Source organism: Plodia interpunctella, chromosome Z (assembly GCF_027563975.2).
Source record: "Plodia interpunctella isolate USDA-ARS_2022_Savannah chromosome Z, ilPloInte3.2, whole genome shotgun sequence".
Lineage (NCBI taxonomy): Eukaryota > Metazoa > Arthropoda > Insecta > Lepidoptera > Pyralidae > Plodia > Plodia interpunctella.
In genome coordinates this window covers 9,798,148-9,812,661 of record NC_071324.2, presented here as the reverse complement: position 1 = coordinate 9,812,661, position 14,514 = coordinate 9,798,148, and the positions used below count along the sequence as shown (strand labels likewise).

At 35.4% G+C, this 14,514-nt stretch overlaps 2 protein-coding genes across 2 annotated transcripts in view; one reads left to right on the top strand and one right to left on the bottom strand.

The window, feature by feature from the left end:
• The window catches only part of sls (sallimus), a 101,312-nt gene extending 96,594 nt beyond the window's left edge, over window positions 1–4,718 (top strand). The window contains exons 47-52 of the mRNA XM_064437024.1: window positions 1,417–1,719; window positions 1,852–2,148; window positions 2,353–2,457; window positions 2,736–2,930; window positions 3,441–3,746; window positions 4,133–4,718. Coding sequence (XP_064293094.1) covers window positions 1,417–1,719; window positions 1,852–2,148; window positions 2,353–2,457; window positions 2,736–2,930; window positions 3,441–3,746; window positions 4,133–4,329 — 1,403 coding nt within the window. The 3' untranslated portion in view covers window positions 4,330–4,718. The remainder of the gene's footprint in view (window positions 1–1,416; window positions 1,720–1,851; window positions 2,149–2,352; window positions 2,458–2,735; window positions 2,931–3,440; window positions 3,747–4,132) is intronic.
• Window positions 4,719–6,664: 1,946 nt separating this feature from the next.
• LOC128683213 (uncharacterized) lies at window positions 6,665–14,235 on the bottom strand. Its single transcript, XM_053768565.1, has 5 exons — window positions 14,077–14,235; window positions 10,282–10,411; window positions 8,786–8,923; window positions 7,986–8,147; window positions 6,665–6,967 (listed from the first exon to the last, which is right to left on the bottom strand). The coding sequence occupies exons 1-5, from the start codon at window positions 14,080–14,082 to the stop codon at window positions 6,948–6,950; spliced, it is 456 nt and encodes a 151-aa protein (XP_053624540.1). The 5' UTR covers window positions 14,083–14,235; the 3' UTR covers window positions 6,665–6,947.
• Window positions 14,236–14,514: the final 279 nt, after the last annotated feature.

Here is a 14,514-nt window from a genome sequence, read left to right as displayed (position 1 = left end):
GTACGCCCTAAACATATTTATACAAAATTTCAAGATTGGTTGAGTAAAGACATAAATTTTCTTTTACATTTATAATATCAGTGGGTATTAGGATTTTAAAGAATCAATAGGTTAGTTACGGGAAGAATCAATAGGTTAAGACGGGAGCGAGCATCCAAGATATTACACGGCAAGTAAAATAAGTGAAATGTTTCGAATTTAAAAATATTATGCCTATACATTATTATGCTTAAAAAATAATAAGCAAGCCTGTTATGCGAAAATACAATTACGCGTATAATCAAATGATGCCATGATCGAATAGGAACCTAAATATAACAATTAACTTTAATTCATTAATTATTGGAAAAACCGGTCAAGTGCGAGTTGCACCGTATGCTCCGTGAAATCTCTGTTCTTTTGTTATGTTCTTACATATTTACGGTTTTTAGATAATTTTCTTTTATCTACATTGTAAGCACTTCTTGTCATGATAAAATTAGCAAATTACAGAAATTGTTAATATAGGTGTTTTGCAAGTTATCGAATGAAGACAATTTATCTTACAAATGTGCTTTACATTAAAAAATTTCATAGGAAAAATACCAATAAATCGTCTAACATAAAGTTTACTTGTTGACTCGTGGTCGCAATAATGTCCGCATAATGTAAAGGTAAAAAACTTCAACGCGTTTGGCCGGTTCTTTATTAAAAGGTACAATAAAAAAATGGATATCCAACAATGAACAGATATTATTCGTTGCATAAGTATGTCGTCTGTAATTTCGTCGATAAAAGTTCCAAACGAGCTATAACATACATTTATGTAAAACCATAGTACTACTAAAACGACTGTCAATATTCGGATTCTGTGAATGTTACTGACAGGCGAAATAAAAAAGTGGGCAAAAGCTAGGAAATGTATGTAACAGTGAAAACATGAATGGTGCAAATAAAACATTTCCTAAAAAATAATTACAATGTTCATAACTTCTAGATGACAGTGAACGCCGTAGCAAATCTAGATCACCACAAGAGGAATACTTGGGTAAAACGAATTAGAATGGTCCTAGCATTGAAACCTTTCAGTTATCGCATCTGACCTGAAATATATGATGATATGGGATCATTTAATTTAATCGATTAATAAAATTGTAGGATTTGTAATGTGTTTACACTAATTAACATTGCCTACATTTCTTAGAGATCAAAAATAAAGAAAATTATACTTAAATCTTAACAAAACTACAACCAAATTCCCGTTGAATTTATATCCTGTTTCAGCATGACCTGATATAATACCACTCGTGATCACTGAGAGAATAGGGAGATGTGTTTACGATTTATGCATGTACTATGAAACGATATTACATAGTACCTATAATGTAATAATAATACTAATATACCAATTTAATAAATAATACCTATCATTTGTAGATAAACCGAGCAAACCGGAGGGTCCAGTATTAATGCGGGAGATAAGTCGTGAATCTGTGACTATAGAATGGAAACCACCGATCGATGATGGTGGATTGGAGCTAACAAAGTACGCAATCGAAAAACATGAACCGGACACAAATCAATGGATAAAGGTAGCAGACGTCGATAAAGATGTGGAAACTTACTGCATACAAAAACTGAACGAAAATTGCGAATACATGTTCCGAGTTATGGCTCAAAACCCTATTGGATTCTCAGAGGCATTAGAGAGTGAGCCGATTGTGATAAAAACAGCTCTGGGTAAGTGATATTTATTAAATTAATGTCAGTAAACATAAGCTGAGAATCAACAACCGATACAACACAGAAGAACTGTCGGAAGTCCACCAAACCAAATAGAAACTAAAAATCATTTTCTTTTAATATTTTCAGATGTTCCATCACCACCGCTGGGTCCGCTGGGACTTTACGGTATTAGCAAAGATTCCTTGACCATCACATGGTATCCTTCAGAGAAAAATGGTGGATCTCCAATTATCGATTACAGTATTGAAATAAAACAGGAAGGCAAAAAATGGAAACATGTAGCAACTGTTACTGAGACTAGGTCAAAGATAGAAAAGTTATCAATAAACACAACGTACCAGTTCAGAATATGTGCAAGAAATGAAATTGGTACAAGCCTGCCTTATATCTCCGACGAGAAAGTTACAATAGGGAAAACACTATGTAAGTATTTAAATATATATTTACATTTATTTAGAAGATACATAAACAGATAACAATCAAAGATAGGCTATAACTGTCTGTATGTTTGTGCATCACGCAAAAACTACTGGATAGAATTTGTTGCGCTTTTTTCAATCGTCAAGCAGATGGTCTAACTTAAAATCTATGTATATAGATAATAACATGGTGATATTTGTCTTCTAGCACCACCGTCCCAGCCATTGAACTTTATCGTAAAAGAGATGACTTCCAGATCAGTCACTCTTCAATGGACTGCACCAGAAAGCGATGGTGGAAGTGTAATAACGAGTAAGTTGAAAAATACATTGAACCTTCGTTCATGTAAAAAATGTTGCAGTCATAATTGTAACACTTCTTTGGTTTATCCTCCATACTTCCTAACTAGCTATCCACTGAAAACATACTTTATACCTACTACGTACGGTAGGTAACAAAATAACAAAACTATAACAATAGAATATAATAAATTGAAATTGGTTGAGAAAAATAGGCGTGATCTGAATTTCTGTTTTCGATTTCCTTGATGTATTGTCTCGTAAATCAATCACACTTTTATTATGTTTCAGATTATATTATAGAATACAAGACTGTGAAAGGCAAATCGTGGACTAAAGCCGTTACAGTGAGCGGTTCTGTCTACGAACATTGCATAGAGAACATAAAAGAGAAAGAAGAATTAATATTCAGAATATCCGCTGAAAACTCTATCGGTATTAGCTTACCAACCGAATCCCAGACTGTCCGATTGGAAAAGCACGCAAGTAAGTATTATGCCGACTCCACACTATTAGCAAACAGTTCGCCAAATTTTGGGTTATACAATAATGATTTTTCATTTCGGTAAATAGCACGGTAAAAAGCACTCATACGAACTACACAATTTTCGAATGCATTCGCATCGGCATCTATCTGAGTTCGGCCATAGTGTGGAGCCTATATTACGTGGATGTATATTCTAGCGTGCGTAGACGCCGTTATATTCACGACAAATTTGACGTGGTTGCGGCCTACTATTCTAGGTCGCAACCACATCCTGTGGGTGGTCCTTCACTCCATATCCTCCCGTGGGTGACGTACTTAGTGACTAAGGAGGTCAGGCAGGCGGCCAATTGTAAAATCACAGCGGTATCTTCAACATTTTAAGATTATTTATTAGATCGCGGGCTTCGCGGCATCACAGCCCCGAATACAACCGGGAACAAGCGGAGTATATCTCGATAATTATATATTAATTTACAATATATTTTATTAAATACCATATTATTCCACAGCTGTACCATCACCACCAACGGCCCCGCTGGAAATTCGAACAGTGGGCAACAATATCGTCATGACGTCTTGGGGTACACCCGAATGGGATGGTGGTGCACCCCTGCTTGGCTACAACATCGCCATACGTGACGTCACCAAAACAATGTGGATGGAAGTTGGAAAGGTCGACACGCATACTCTCAAATTCAATATTCGCGACTTGAGCGAGGATCACACCTACATGATAAGGATATACGCTCGCAATGAAATCGGACTCAGTGAGCCACTCGAGTCTGACGAGCCCTTCAAAGTGTTACCTGGAGAAGGTGAGTCAAAATATCTCAAAATCCATAGTAATATTATAAAGGCGAAAGTCGTTGTCGCTTGGATAAACCTCTAGGCCGATATTGTTGAAATTTGAAATTATGGATATAGTTAATAACCCGAGGTCAAAGATAACGGAGCAAAAATGAGAAAAAGTGAGAAAAAACTTGATGATAAGTCTTCAAATTCTCCCTCTCTGTTATCTGAGCGTTTTACTTACCCTATACTTGCCACCATCCTCCTCTTTATCGTTTCTTTTATTTCTTAGTCCTGTTCTTTTATATAAATTTTTTGTTAAATGATCTTAACAAATTATGGTAAACTAGATAGAATTTTACTAGAAATTATTGATAGATATACAATGTAATACAATTACAAACCTTAACAGATTCTCATGCGGACGAAGAGCCTGGAGAGCACACTGAAGCCACAGAACCAACTTCATTCAGCACACAGACTACCACCTCCTGGCTCCGAGATCACAATATGGATGCAGACATCCGTTCCTATGCCCGTGGCTCATTACTGAGGCGTGATGAATACTTTTTCAGAATATGGCACTACGCTAAACAACTGTTCAAGTGATGCGATTATGCACCCACTAACTTTACCTGTGATATTTAACGACAAAATTATTTGTTTATAGTTGGCGGATAGCTTTAAACAAGTTCTCAAAAAAGAGACAGTGCGTACAACCTTGTGCTCTGTAATTTTTATAATTTTCTAATTATGATTTTTTATTACTCAGTGTAGGATTTCATATATTTATGTTAGTTAAGAGTAAATTATTTATTTATTTAATTTATTACAGTCAAATCAGATAATCAGATTTAAATCTCATTCAATGTTAAGGGAGACATTTTAAATATAGGTGCAAAATATGAATTCGATAAATTGAATGAGCTTTGAATATGATTATCAGTTATCTGAAAAATGTTTAAGTAATAATAAATTAGAACATACTAAAAATATTACTACAGTTTTTTTTACTGCTGCCCTTCAATTATACTTACCTAACCACGTTAAAATTACCAACTTACCTAAAGAGTTTGAAGTTCTTAGTTTACTCATAAATTATAAAAATTCAAATTGTTGTGTATGTGGTCAAATCAATAAGTTAGGTAGGTAGGTACCTAACTTATTGATTTAATGTAATTACAGGACCAATTTTTTTATCTTTATTAATTAGCTGCTGTAAATAAATACTAGTTGATGAACCATTGTTGGACTAAAGGTGATTAACAATCCATACTATCCATGCTTCCATTAGTGACCATAAATACCTGCTAATATATCCATACTATGCATACCTAATAATATTATAAAGAGAGATTATACCTATTTGTGCTTTTTGTTTGTAATGAATAAATTAAAAAACTACTGGACATATTTTTGATGAAATTTGCTACTGAGATAGAAGAAACTTTCAGGAATAACATAAGTTTTATTCTATTTTTTAATGGTTTTACGCGAGCATAGCCGTAACGGGCCGTTGGTGTGTAATTAGTAAAAAATATTGCAACTAAAAGTAACTTACTCTCTTTCATGGCTTCTGTTGGAAGTCTTGGAGCTATATATTCTTTTTCTGGTCTCGCTGTTCAATTTGAACCCTGAGGATTCCATACCTATCCTAAAATTTTGTCAACTCATGCGTGATACCTATATATTATTCCAGGTTTTCTTAAATACACATAGGTAAGCAATTGAACATTGAAATTCAGAAAATCTTCGTTTTTATCTCACTAGTAAAGTTTATTCATGATTCGCGCCGCGAGCAAGAAAATTGCGCGCGTGTTTTGTTTCATATGTCATTGTCAAATCTGTCATGACGCCAAGAAACATAAATATAATAGTGATGTCCGCACGAGAATTCTCCATTATCGGAAATTTTTACCTCAGGAACTTTCCGAAAATTTTCCGGGAACGTTCTCCCATTCAAAATTTAAAGTCTCCATAAAATCCCGATTTTATTTAAAAAGTTTACATTTCGGTAATTTTTCAGATAACAACACAAAATGTTCAAGTTTCGGCCCTAAATGTCTAGGTTAGGCAAAAGAATTGGTTTCTGCCCAAATAGCCTGATTTTTATGCCAAATCATAGACATTTTACCAAACAATCCCCAAATAGCCTAGAAACATGGACTTTTTGGGCTATAACCTTTTTGGGCTAGAACTTGGACACAGAAGATATATCCCGAAACATACAAATAAAAAAAACGTGTTTTATGTTTCATGGTAGCCCGCCAGGTCCCCTATGTTAAAAAGAACGGTTCATTAAATTCGGTTTAAAACTGGAAAGTTTGTCGGAGAATGGATATTTTTAGTTCGAGAACGACACATCGCTAAACATGGCAGACAATAAACGAAAAATAATGTACCTAATTCTTTATTTAAAACTCCAAGTAACCTATACAGTTACCATGAAATTAACTAGTACCCCGTGTACCTACTATTTCCATGCTATATACCTACCTAGACGACGAACGAATGTAACCAAATGAAATAGAAGATCTCTATGCAACTTCCCGTCCCAATCAGACTAATTTAGGCAGGACTCGTGCTAAGATTTATTGTATGAGCAAAATGGAAGATAATGTGACCTATCTTTCGTTTCCATTTTGTAAGTAGCTTTCTTGGTCTACAATTTCTTTGTAATTTTTGTAGTGTTAAATACTGATGACAGACGAAGACATGTGCTGCCAAATCCTAGGTAGGTATCCATCATCATGTAGGTAAATGACGCATATTAGCTTTCTTGATCTTTATCCCGCACAGTGCTAGTAATGGCAACCTTATAATATAGGTAAGTAGCAAGCTCCACCATGGATTTAATAAGTACTTCGACGTAGCACCTACTAATTCCATGAGCTCCACTAATTAAATGTTGGCGGTGGGAGGAGTTTTAAAATAAAACATCAAATTTAAGTACTTATGTATTTATTTTAATATCAAAGATTTCTCTTACCCGTGATAATAAAATGAATATGTACCTACTTATCATTAAAATTAATACAGTTCAATACCTATGTATAAGATAAATTGTACTGTGGTAGCTAATTTATTTATTGGCTTAATATAATTAAATTGAAAATAGCAATTCATTATTGGTTGACACTATTTTTGGCACTATTAGGTACGTAAATTAGAACCAAAGATCAAACACTTTCATTAATCAATAATCTAAAATACTTTTATTGAGACGCTTACTGACGATTTCGGCGACCTGAAACAAAATAAGTATACATAAGTATTACTTTTTTAACCTAACCTAACCCATTTTTTTATCTATGCATGAATAAGATAATGTTTCCTCTCGGTATCCATTTTCCCGGGAAGATTCGATCCTTTCAGTTTCTCGCCGGATTTTTTTCCCGACTGCAAAAGAAGGGTATTGTTTTTTACCTTTTATTCTCAAAACCTGGGTAGATTGATCGCGTTTTTTTGGCTAATAAATATTCATCAAAAGATATAAAACAGTTTGTGCTTGCTTTCATGACGATATGGATAGTATTTCGATTTTCCTGGATTTCCTTTGAATGAATCTGAATTAGAGAGATTTGAATCTTATAATTAACCCTATCTTTTAATTTCGTAAAAATATAGAGTCAATAGGGCAATGGTTGAAATACCGCTCAATTTTACTCTCAATCCCTATTTTGCAATACTCGTATTTGCAAAATAAATGTTATTCTACAAATCAAAACTTCGTTTTCTTAAAAAAGTTCTATGAATGTGAAATCTCTTTCCAGCTTTTTGAGCAGAAACGGAAATAACTAACGGAGGGTTTGGAAATTCATCCAGGTTAAAATCCAATGGGACGATTGTTGTGACTGACTTTACAAAATATAATTAATTACTTTCGCACGTCCAAACTAATAATCTCATTTAAAAAGGGTGTTTGACTAATGTGATGGAATCGTCATTCAACCGCACGGGTGTAATTTTGACTTCGCTTTAGCATTGTACTTAGGTACTTTTATAAATAAAAAGTTCAAAATTGTTGATCGAATGATAAATGCTCAAGAATATTGAGAAAATTTTTAAGAATATTATTTACACTGACTCCGGGATTCGCAGGTACTCTGGGTATTTTTTTTTTATTGTTCATCATGCAGAGTCACAACTCCGAACGCAACCGGTAACACGCGGAGATGAGAGAAAGTAAGCTGAAATCAACCGACACGGAATTCAAACACTACGCACGTGTGAACAACCACAAAGGATTTTTTATAAATACTAACCCTTGTCTTTGGAGGACTTGACTTGTTTGTTTTTGTTACACTTTTTAGTGATGCGCCTGCTCTGGTCGCAACTTGGGTCACTGTTCGCCTTCAGCTTGTCAGTCCTCGACATCTCACCGTTGGGCCCGCACTCGCTCCAAGAAGACTTCTCATAGCGGCAAGCTGCATTTAAATAACATATGTAAAAGGCTATATTAAACGTTACGGTAGGTAAACATTGTAAGTATTATGGATGCGGCAAGCAGTCGTTATTCCGAATCGTAGAAAAAGTATTTTTTGTAATCATAAATCTTTTCGATTTAGGTATATTTATAGGCGTTAGAAACCTATCGAGAAACCCATGACTTTATTATTTTAAGTAGTTATTTAAAAATGTATCAATGATAATAACAATATTATTTTCGACCACCTGGTTGGAAAGTCAACTGACCGAGCGCACGTTGTTTGGGCAATTGACCACGCTGACTGTAGTTGGGTGATTTTATGCGTAGGTAGGTTATGTTATTCGCAAACTAGGACTAGACGTTAAACACTGGACTTTGTTTTCCGATTCAATCCGACCACTGCTTTCGTTTTTATATACTTAGGTATTTAATTGTAAACCGTTGTAATTTAGTTGTCTCATTAAATTAATTACACTAGGTAACATTACTAAGTAGGTAGTATTAATTAAACAGCATTGAATTTATCAGTAGTATTGCGCCCTCGTTTTATCTAACTTGACAGATGTAGGCCAACATTATTCAGATAAATACTTAGTTTCTGTATTATAAGTAAAGTAGTAAAATAAATTAGCTTACCTTTTTTGCATTTCTTTTGGATGGTCTTAGTGCGTTCGCAATTGTCTGGGTCTCCTTTCTTCAGGGTTAACATTCTGGAGCGCACGTTGGTTTTGGAGTCGCATTCTGACCAGGCTCCCCGGTTATAGCGGCAGGTTTCTGAAAAATAAATAGCAATTTGTACCCACAACACAAGCTTGTGGTCCATTATAGTTAGCCAGTTGCGACTAGCCGAACGTCCTCTCACAACGCAGAACGTGTCACTCACTCCTACACTGCCCTCTGAGGGCTTAGTGCGGCTTTGCATTTTACTTCTCACGGCCGAATCGATTCGAAGTGAGTCGCAACGAACTAATCACATTGCGGTGTGGTTGTCGTTGCGTCACAATGGCGCACTGTGATTGGTTCGCTGCGTCTCACTTCGAATAGATTCGATGGTGAAAAGTGAGACGCAAACCCGCACTAAGCCCTCTGGTCGTGGCGAATTGTATGCGTAGCGGCACTTGCGGCACTGACCCCGAATCCGAGAGGTCAGCGTTCATGAGACTGGAACATTCTCGGTTTGTTAGGGGTGCTCTAGACTTGCCATTTCAATGAACCTGATTTAAAAAATGGAAAAATTATTCTTATCCTACAGGTCACAACTAGTTAGTTACCAAACGATGAAATTCTCGTCTTGTAACTGTAAACTTTTACCAAAGTGTAGGAAGGGGATTTTGCTGGATCTCAGTATTTGTGTGGGTGTTATTATGTGTGAATTGCATAATAAGCTACCATGAAAAGTTTACTAACATTACCTTCGGACTGATTTTCATTGATTATTCCGGGAACCTATAAAATATTTCTTACGAAAATCGTACTATAATACAATACATTACACATATCTCGATGCTTGCAAACATGTTAGTTATTTTTGGAGTGGACGTCTGCAAGTAATATCGTCTCCTCGGTAACTGTCTGGGCTCACCTCATCAAAATAGTGAATCCTCGTGAAACGTTTTTTACATACTTACCTCGAAATCCAAGTATATACATATAACATATAGTTAGGTACTAGGTAAGTATATGTTGACAGTAAATCAATGTAACGTAATACTTTTAATTAAACTGTAGTTTACGACCTATATCTACTATCTTTTTACATAAAATAACAGTCTTATTATAAATATAATAAGAATATAGAAGTGTATGTACAAGCGCCAACCTTTATTTACACAATCAAGCAATTTCTATGTTTGGTACGTGGTAACATTATAACCTGAAATAGCACAGAGTATTTCCACAGGAGCTATAAAGTTTAAAATATGAATTTTAGTACCTAACGTAGCGGCGCACGTAATAAGCACTTGCGTTTGAAACAACAAAGCTGAGTGACGTATGTGTACACGCATACATAAAGTCATCCAGTGATGTTGTTAACTATGGCCATTCCATATATATTGGGCATTTTAGGCTAAATGACGAGGTCAGACATATAACACAATCAAGTAACTATACATAAAATGACAGGCCCTAACCTCTATTTTTGGCGCCTCTTTCGCTCCTGACGAGCACCTCATGGTCGGTCTCCTCCCATGCCTCTCCAGCCGCCGCCACCGACAGCCACAGCAGAACCAGGCTCGCTGTCAGCCAGAACCACTGCTTGTTCTATACAAATAATCTAATATTAAAACTTAAAATTATAAGCACGCAAACAGACAAGCTAGCGGCCCTAAATTAAATAAATAATAAATTTCTAGAGATGTGCCGATGCCGACATAATTTCGGTCGATTAGTATCGGTATTAATATTAGGCGGTCGTAAAGAGGCCGACTTATCAACAAAGCCGATCACTTTTGGTTGGGTAGGTCCTATTAGAGTTTTTTTATTGTATTCTGTGGTTGAGACACCCGGGGGTGCTCTTTTATTTTTTTTTTCTATGTTAAATGTCAATAAATGTTACGTTAAAGATTTTTTTCATTTAAAAATAGGCTTTTTGACTAATATTTTTATAGAACTCATTTGAAATATACTCATTTGAAATATACATTACAATGTATATATTTGAAAAAAGATTTTACCGTTTAAATGAAACCTTACAAATATTATTTGATGCAAATAATGATAACTATTTCATGTACACTTTAGATCAAATCACCTTACACATAAAAACCACATCAAACATAAAATACCCCATATAGTCCCGTACATCATTCCTGATATCATTTATCCGGACGCAACTGTCGTATGAACGCTTGTTTTTTTTACCAATTTACAGATTGAACCGCGTCACGTAAGCCGAATTTTTTTTATGTTTTTGAATGGCCTAATTTTATTGGGAAAGATGGTACGATACGGTACGGTACTAGAGTTTAAATAATACATTTACCTTGAGTAATTTTTAGTACCAAACTAGTTATGAAATTACCGTAAAATCTAGTTTTATTATTCGACGAGATGACCCAGCCGCATAAAATTACCAAATAAATCTATAATTATTAATTCTCTCAGCTCATAGCCCGATAAGTAATGTGTAATGAATCACAAATTTATATCAATCGTAAATTTCGCAAATAAATAAGTACTTTGGACTGCTGAGGTATCAGGTTTCTACTTGTGTGAGGCCTGTCTTATTACGAATAGCCATTAGGTACAATTTGAACAAAACGATCACTAAATTGTTAGGGCGTAATTCCACTTATCAAATTCTTTGTATATGTATATCATTTAATACACTGGACAAAGCAATTGCAATCACTTTCATAATGCTACATGATAGTTGATATTATGTTCTTATTTTTTGCAACGATCGTAATCTTCCAATTTATAGAATGTCGTCAACACTACCGGCGAATTGAGACAGTATGCTGATGCGCATGTACAGTCAACAGCACATCAACCTATCCTAATTCATTGCAAACTCGCCGGTATTACCGCGCCATAGAGGTTCATGCAGGGTAACTTAATGTGCTGTTGACTGAGGTACAGTATCTACATTGTAAGTAAGCTTTTTTTACCGCAAGGAAAATCCAGTAATGTACGTAGATACCGCCAAGATTGGTGTAGGTACTGTTTGGCGCTAGTGTGGAGACAGCAGGAGACAAAAATACGAGATTGGGCTGGGGCATGACTGAGATATCTATTGAGTGTGATTGTGGGGAGAAACGGCAACTGTTATGATTGTCAAAAAGCATACTTATTTAAATTTTTATTTAAATAAGTATAATTTTGGCTTAAATACATTTTTAACCTGTATTCATGAGGCCATCCTCATTCGTGGGTATTTCTCGATTTTATCCTTATATAGCCTGTACCTTTATAGGCTTTATACCTAGCTGTTCCCCGCAGCTTGGCATGTGGCAATTGTGTGTGTTCGTCATACAAAAATGTTCTCCCCATCTGAGGGGAAAAAATTGAACCTATATGCATAGCGAATTTCATCCAACTCAGTTCAGCGGTTTAGCTGTTAAAGCGTTACAGACTAGGTAGGTACAATTCGAATTTATAATAAGTAAAGTATATTTTTGAAGTTGAAGGGAACCACTAAAGCGAAGCCACGGAGCACAGCTAATGTAGAATACCCATTTACTACTAGTTACTTCTTTCATAATATTAATAATTTGCTTATCATTCAAAACGAGCCAATTATTTATTTAGTACCTTTTTGTACAGTTTCTAAAAACTAATACCTACGAAATTAGAGAAATCAAACTCGATACTATGAGTATTACCTACCAATACCAATGCCCGACACTCGTCATTAACGTTTTATTGTAAAACATCACTTATTCCCTCCGCAATAAGATTTATTTATGCAATTCCGTTGAAGGTCTATATAGAGAACAGTCAATGACTTTAATTATAACCAGTCGCTTCTTCTAAATTTAACTCATCGGGTCACTGTAGTCAGCCGCAGTTCAGATAAACTACTGACTGGAGTCCTTGTGTATTTTTTGTTTACATCTCCACATATCTTTGTGAAATGAAACGTGTAGATAAGTGCCTCTTTATCACCTGCATTTTATTGACCACGAATGATACTTCTCGGAATAGACACAAAACTAATGGTCTTAGCTAATGGTCTTCAAAATAACTTAAAATTAAAATCATTATAAGGTATCTATCTATCTACATACTCAATTTAAATAATATATAATGCAAGTTACATAGGTATACATAAATATAAGTACTTTGATGGGAAACTTGGATGGGTAGGTACATAATATAACCTAAAACAATAGGAATTCAACGTTATGAAAGTTAAAACATTCATTCCTATTTCGTAATTTCAAATTGCCTAACTTTATTAGGTAAGTGCAGCAATAAACAAAACACGTTAGTGTACCGCGTGTGTAACATCGAGTAAGTATCTAGGTACCAAACAAGCAAATCGATGAAGAAGACACAATGCAAATAACTAATAACAATAGGTACTTATCAGAAAGAAGGAAACACTAACATTGAACCTCGGCCTATGTTCGTGGGGAACCCAGAATATGGAATATAGGGCACTTTTTATCCCGATATGGGATAAAAAGTGCCTTAGTGTAATTCTGGGTTATATTCCACCATTGTATCAAATTTCATCAGAATCGATGATGTACAGTGAAAATGTACAGGACATTTTGCTTGAAAGAATACCTATTCATACTTGCGCTTGACCGCGCAAATTATAGTATTTTAGTACCTCGTATGATTGATCAGTCAATCGCTTTAGAATAGGTAAATTGCTTTAGTTTGTTGACAGTAAACAATCAATTACGCAACTGTATAGGTATATTTTTATAGTTATTGGACTCAGGATATTGGATTCACAAAAATCACTTTGAAGGACAAACGCATCGATTTGCTACTGAAACTAGAGACTAGCGGAGTAGCTCGGACTACCCCGAAGAGTAGGATCGGAACATATAGGATATTTTATTCATCCAACCTTACACAACAAGGCTATGTTTGCGTTAACGTACGCACACTGAAACCAAAAGTATCTTATCGAGAATCGCCGCTCCTGCCCGCAGCGATTCGCGACTTTCACCAAGGAATTTGAAAAACAGTTTTACCTACTTTTAAAATTTTTAAAATATAAATTCAAAATAAAAGGAAAAGTAAAGTAAAATATAATAAATGAATAAACAACAGATAACTAATAAACAAAATCAATTGAAAACGAACAATAACAAGATGGGCATTATAGAAAACAACACACTTTGTTATCGATTAAAAGTTTCGATGTTAAAATTCCAATTCGCAGTTTTGAGCTCGACATGACACTCACATCAATGTTGCCGCGGAAGCATTATAAAAAAATTGAAATGATTTAGAGTTACACTCACCTCCATCTCGGAGCGCGCAATGTGGATTGGAGTAATGAGTCCGGTTTCGGGACAACGTCGCGTCGCGGAGACGAGCGGGCGATGAGTGGCGCGCCACGGCCGGGATAGCAGGACGCCCGCCTATTGATCTGCCTGTTCCACTCCTGTACGCATACCCCCCGCCTCCTCCCAATCTCTCTATCTGCGGCTAGGCAAGATTTATTACTTTTTCCGGGAATGACCGGATTTCCTACACAGAACGTCAGTTTTTTTATCCAGCAATTAACCGGTATTGTGAATTTATATTCGGTTAATTAATTTTAACTTTGCTCAGCTTCTGTTGTCGACATTATCCTGGATCTGCTGGAATAAATTTCAGTTTATTCAATACGAAAGGATGCATAACTATGTGGTTGATACCTTAACCACGCGGATTAGTAATTTACGTACGTACTACGT

Excerpts from the sequence above, each read along its gene's own strand:
- LOC128683213 (XM_053768565.1), bottom strand. Across the intron at positions 8,148-8,785 it reads CCAAAAGAAATGCAAAAAAG|CTTGCCGCTATGAGAAGTCT; the intron begins GTAAGCTAATTT and ends ATTTAAATGCAG. Across the intron at positions 6,968-7,985 it reads CAAGTCCTCCAAAGACAAGG|GTCGCCGAAATCGTCAGTAA; the intron begins GTTAGTATTTAT and ends ATTTTGTTTCAG.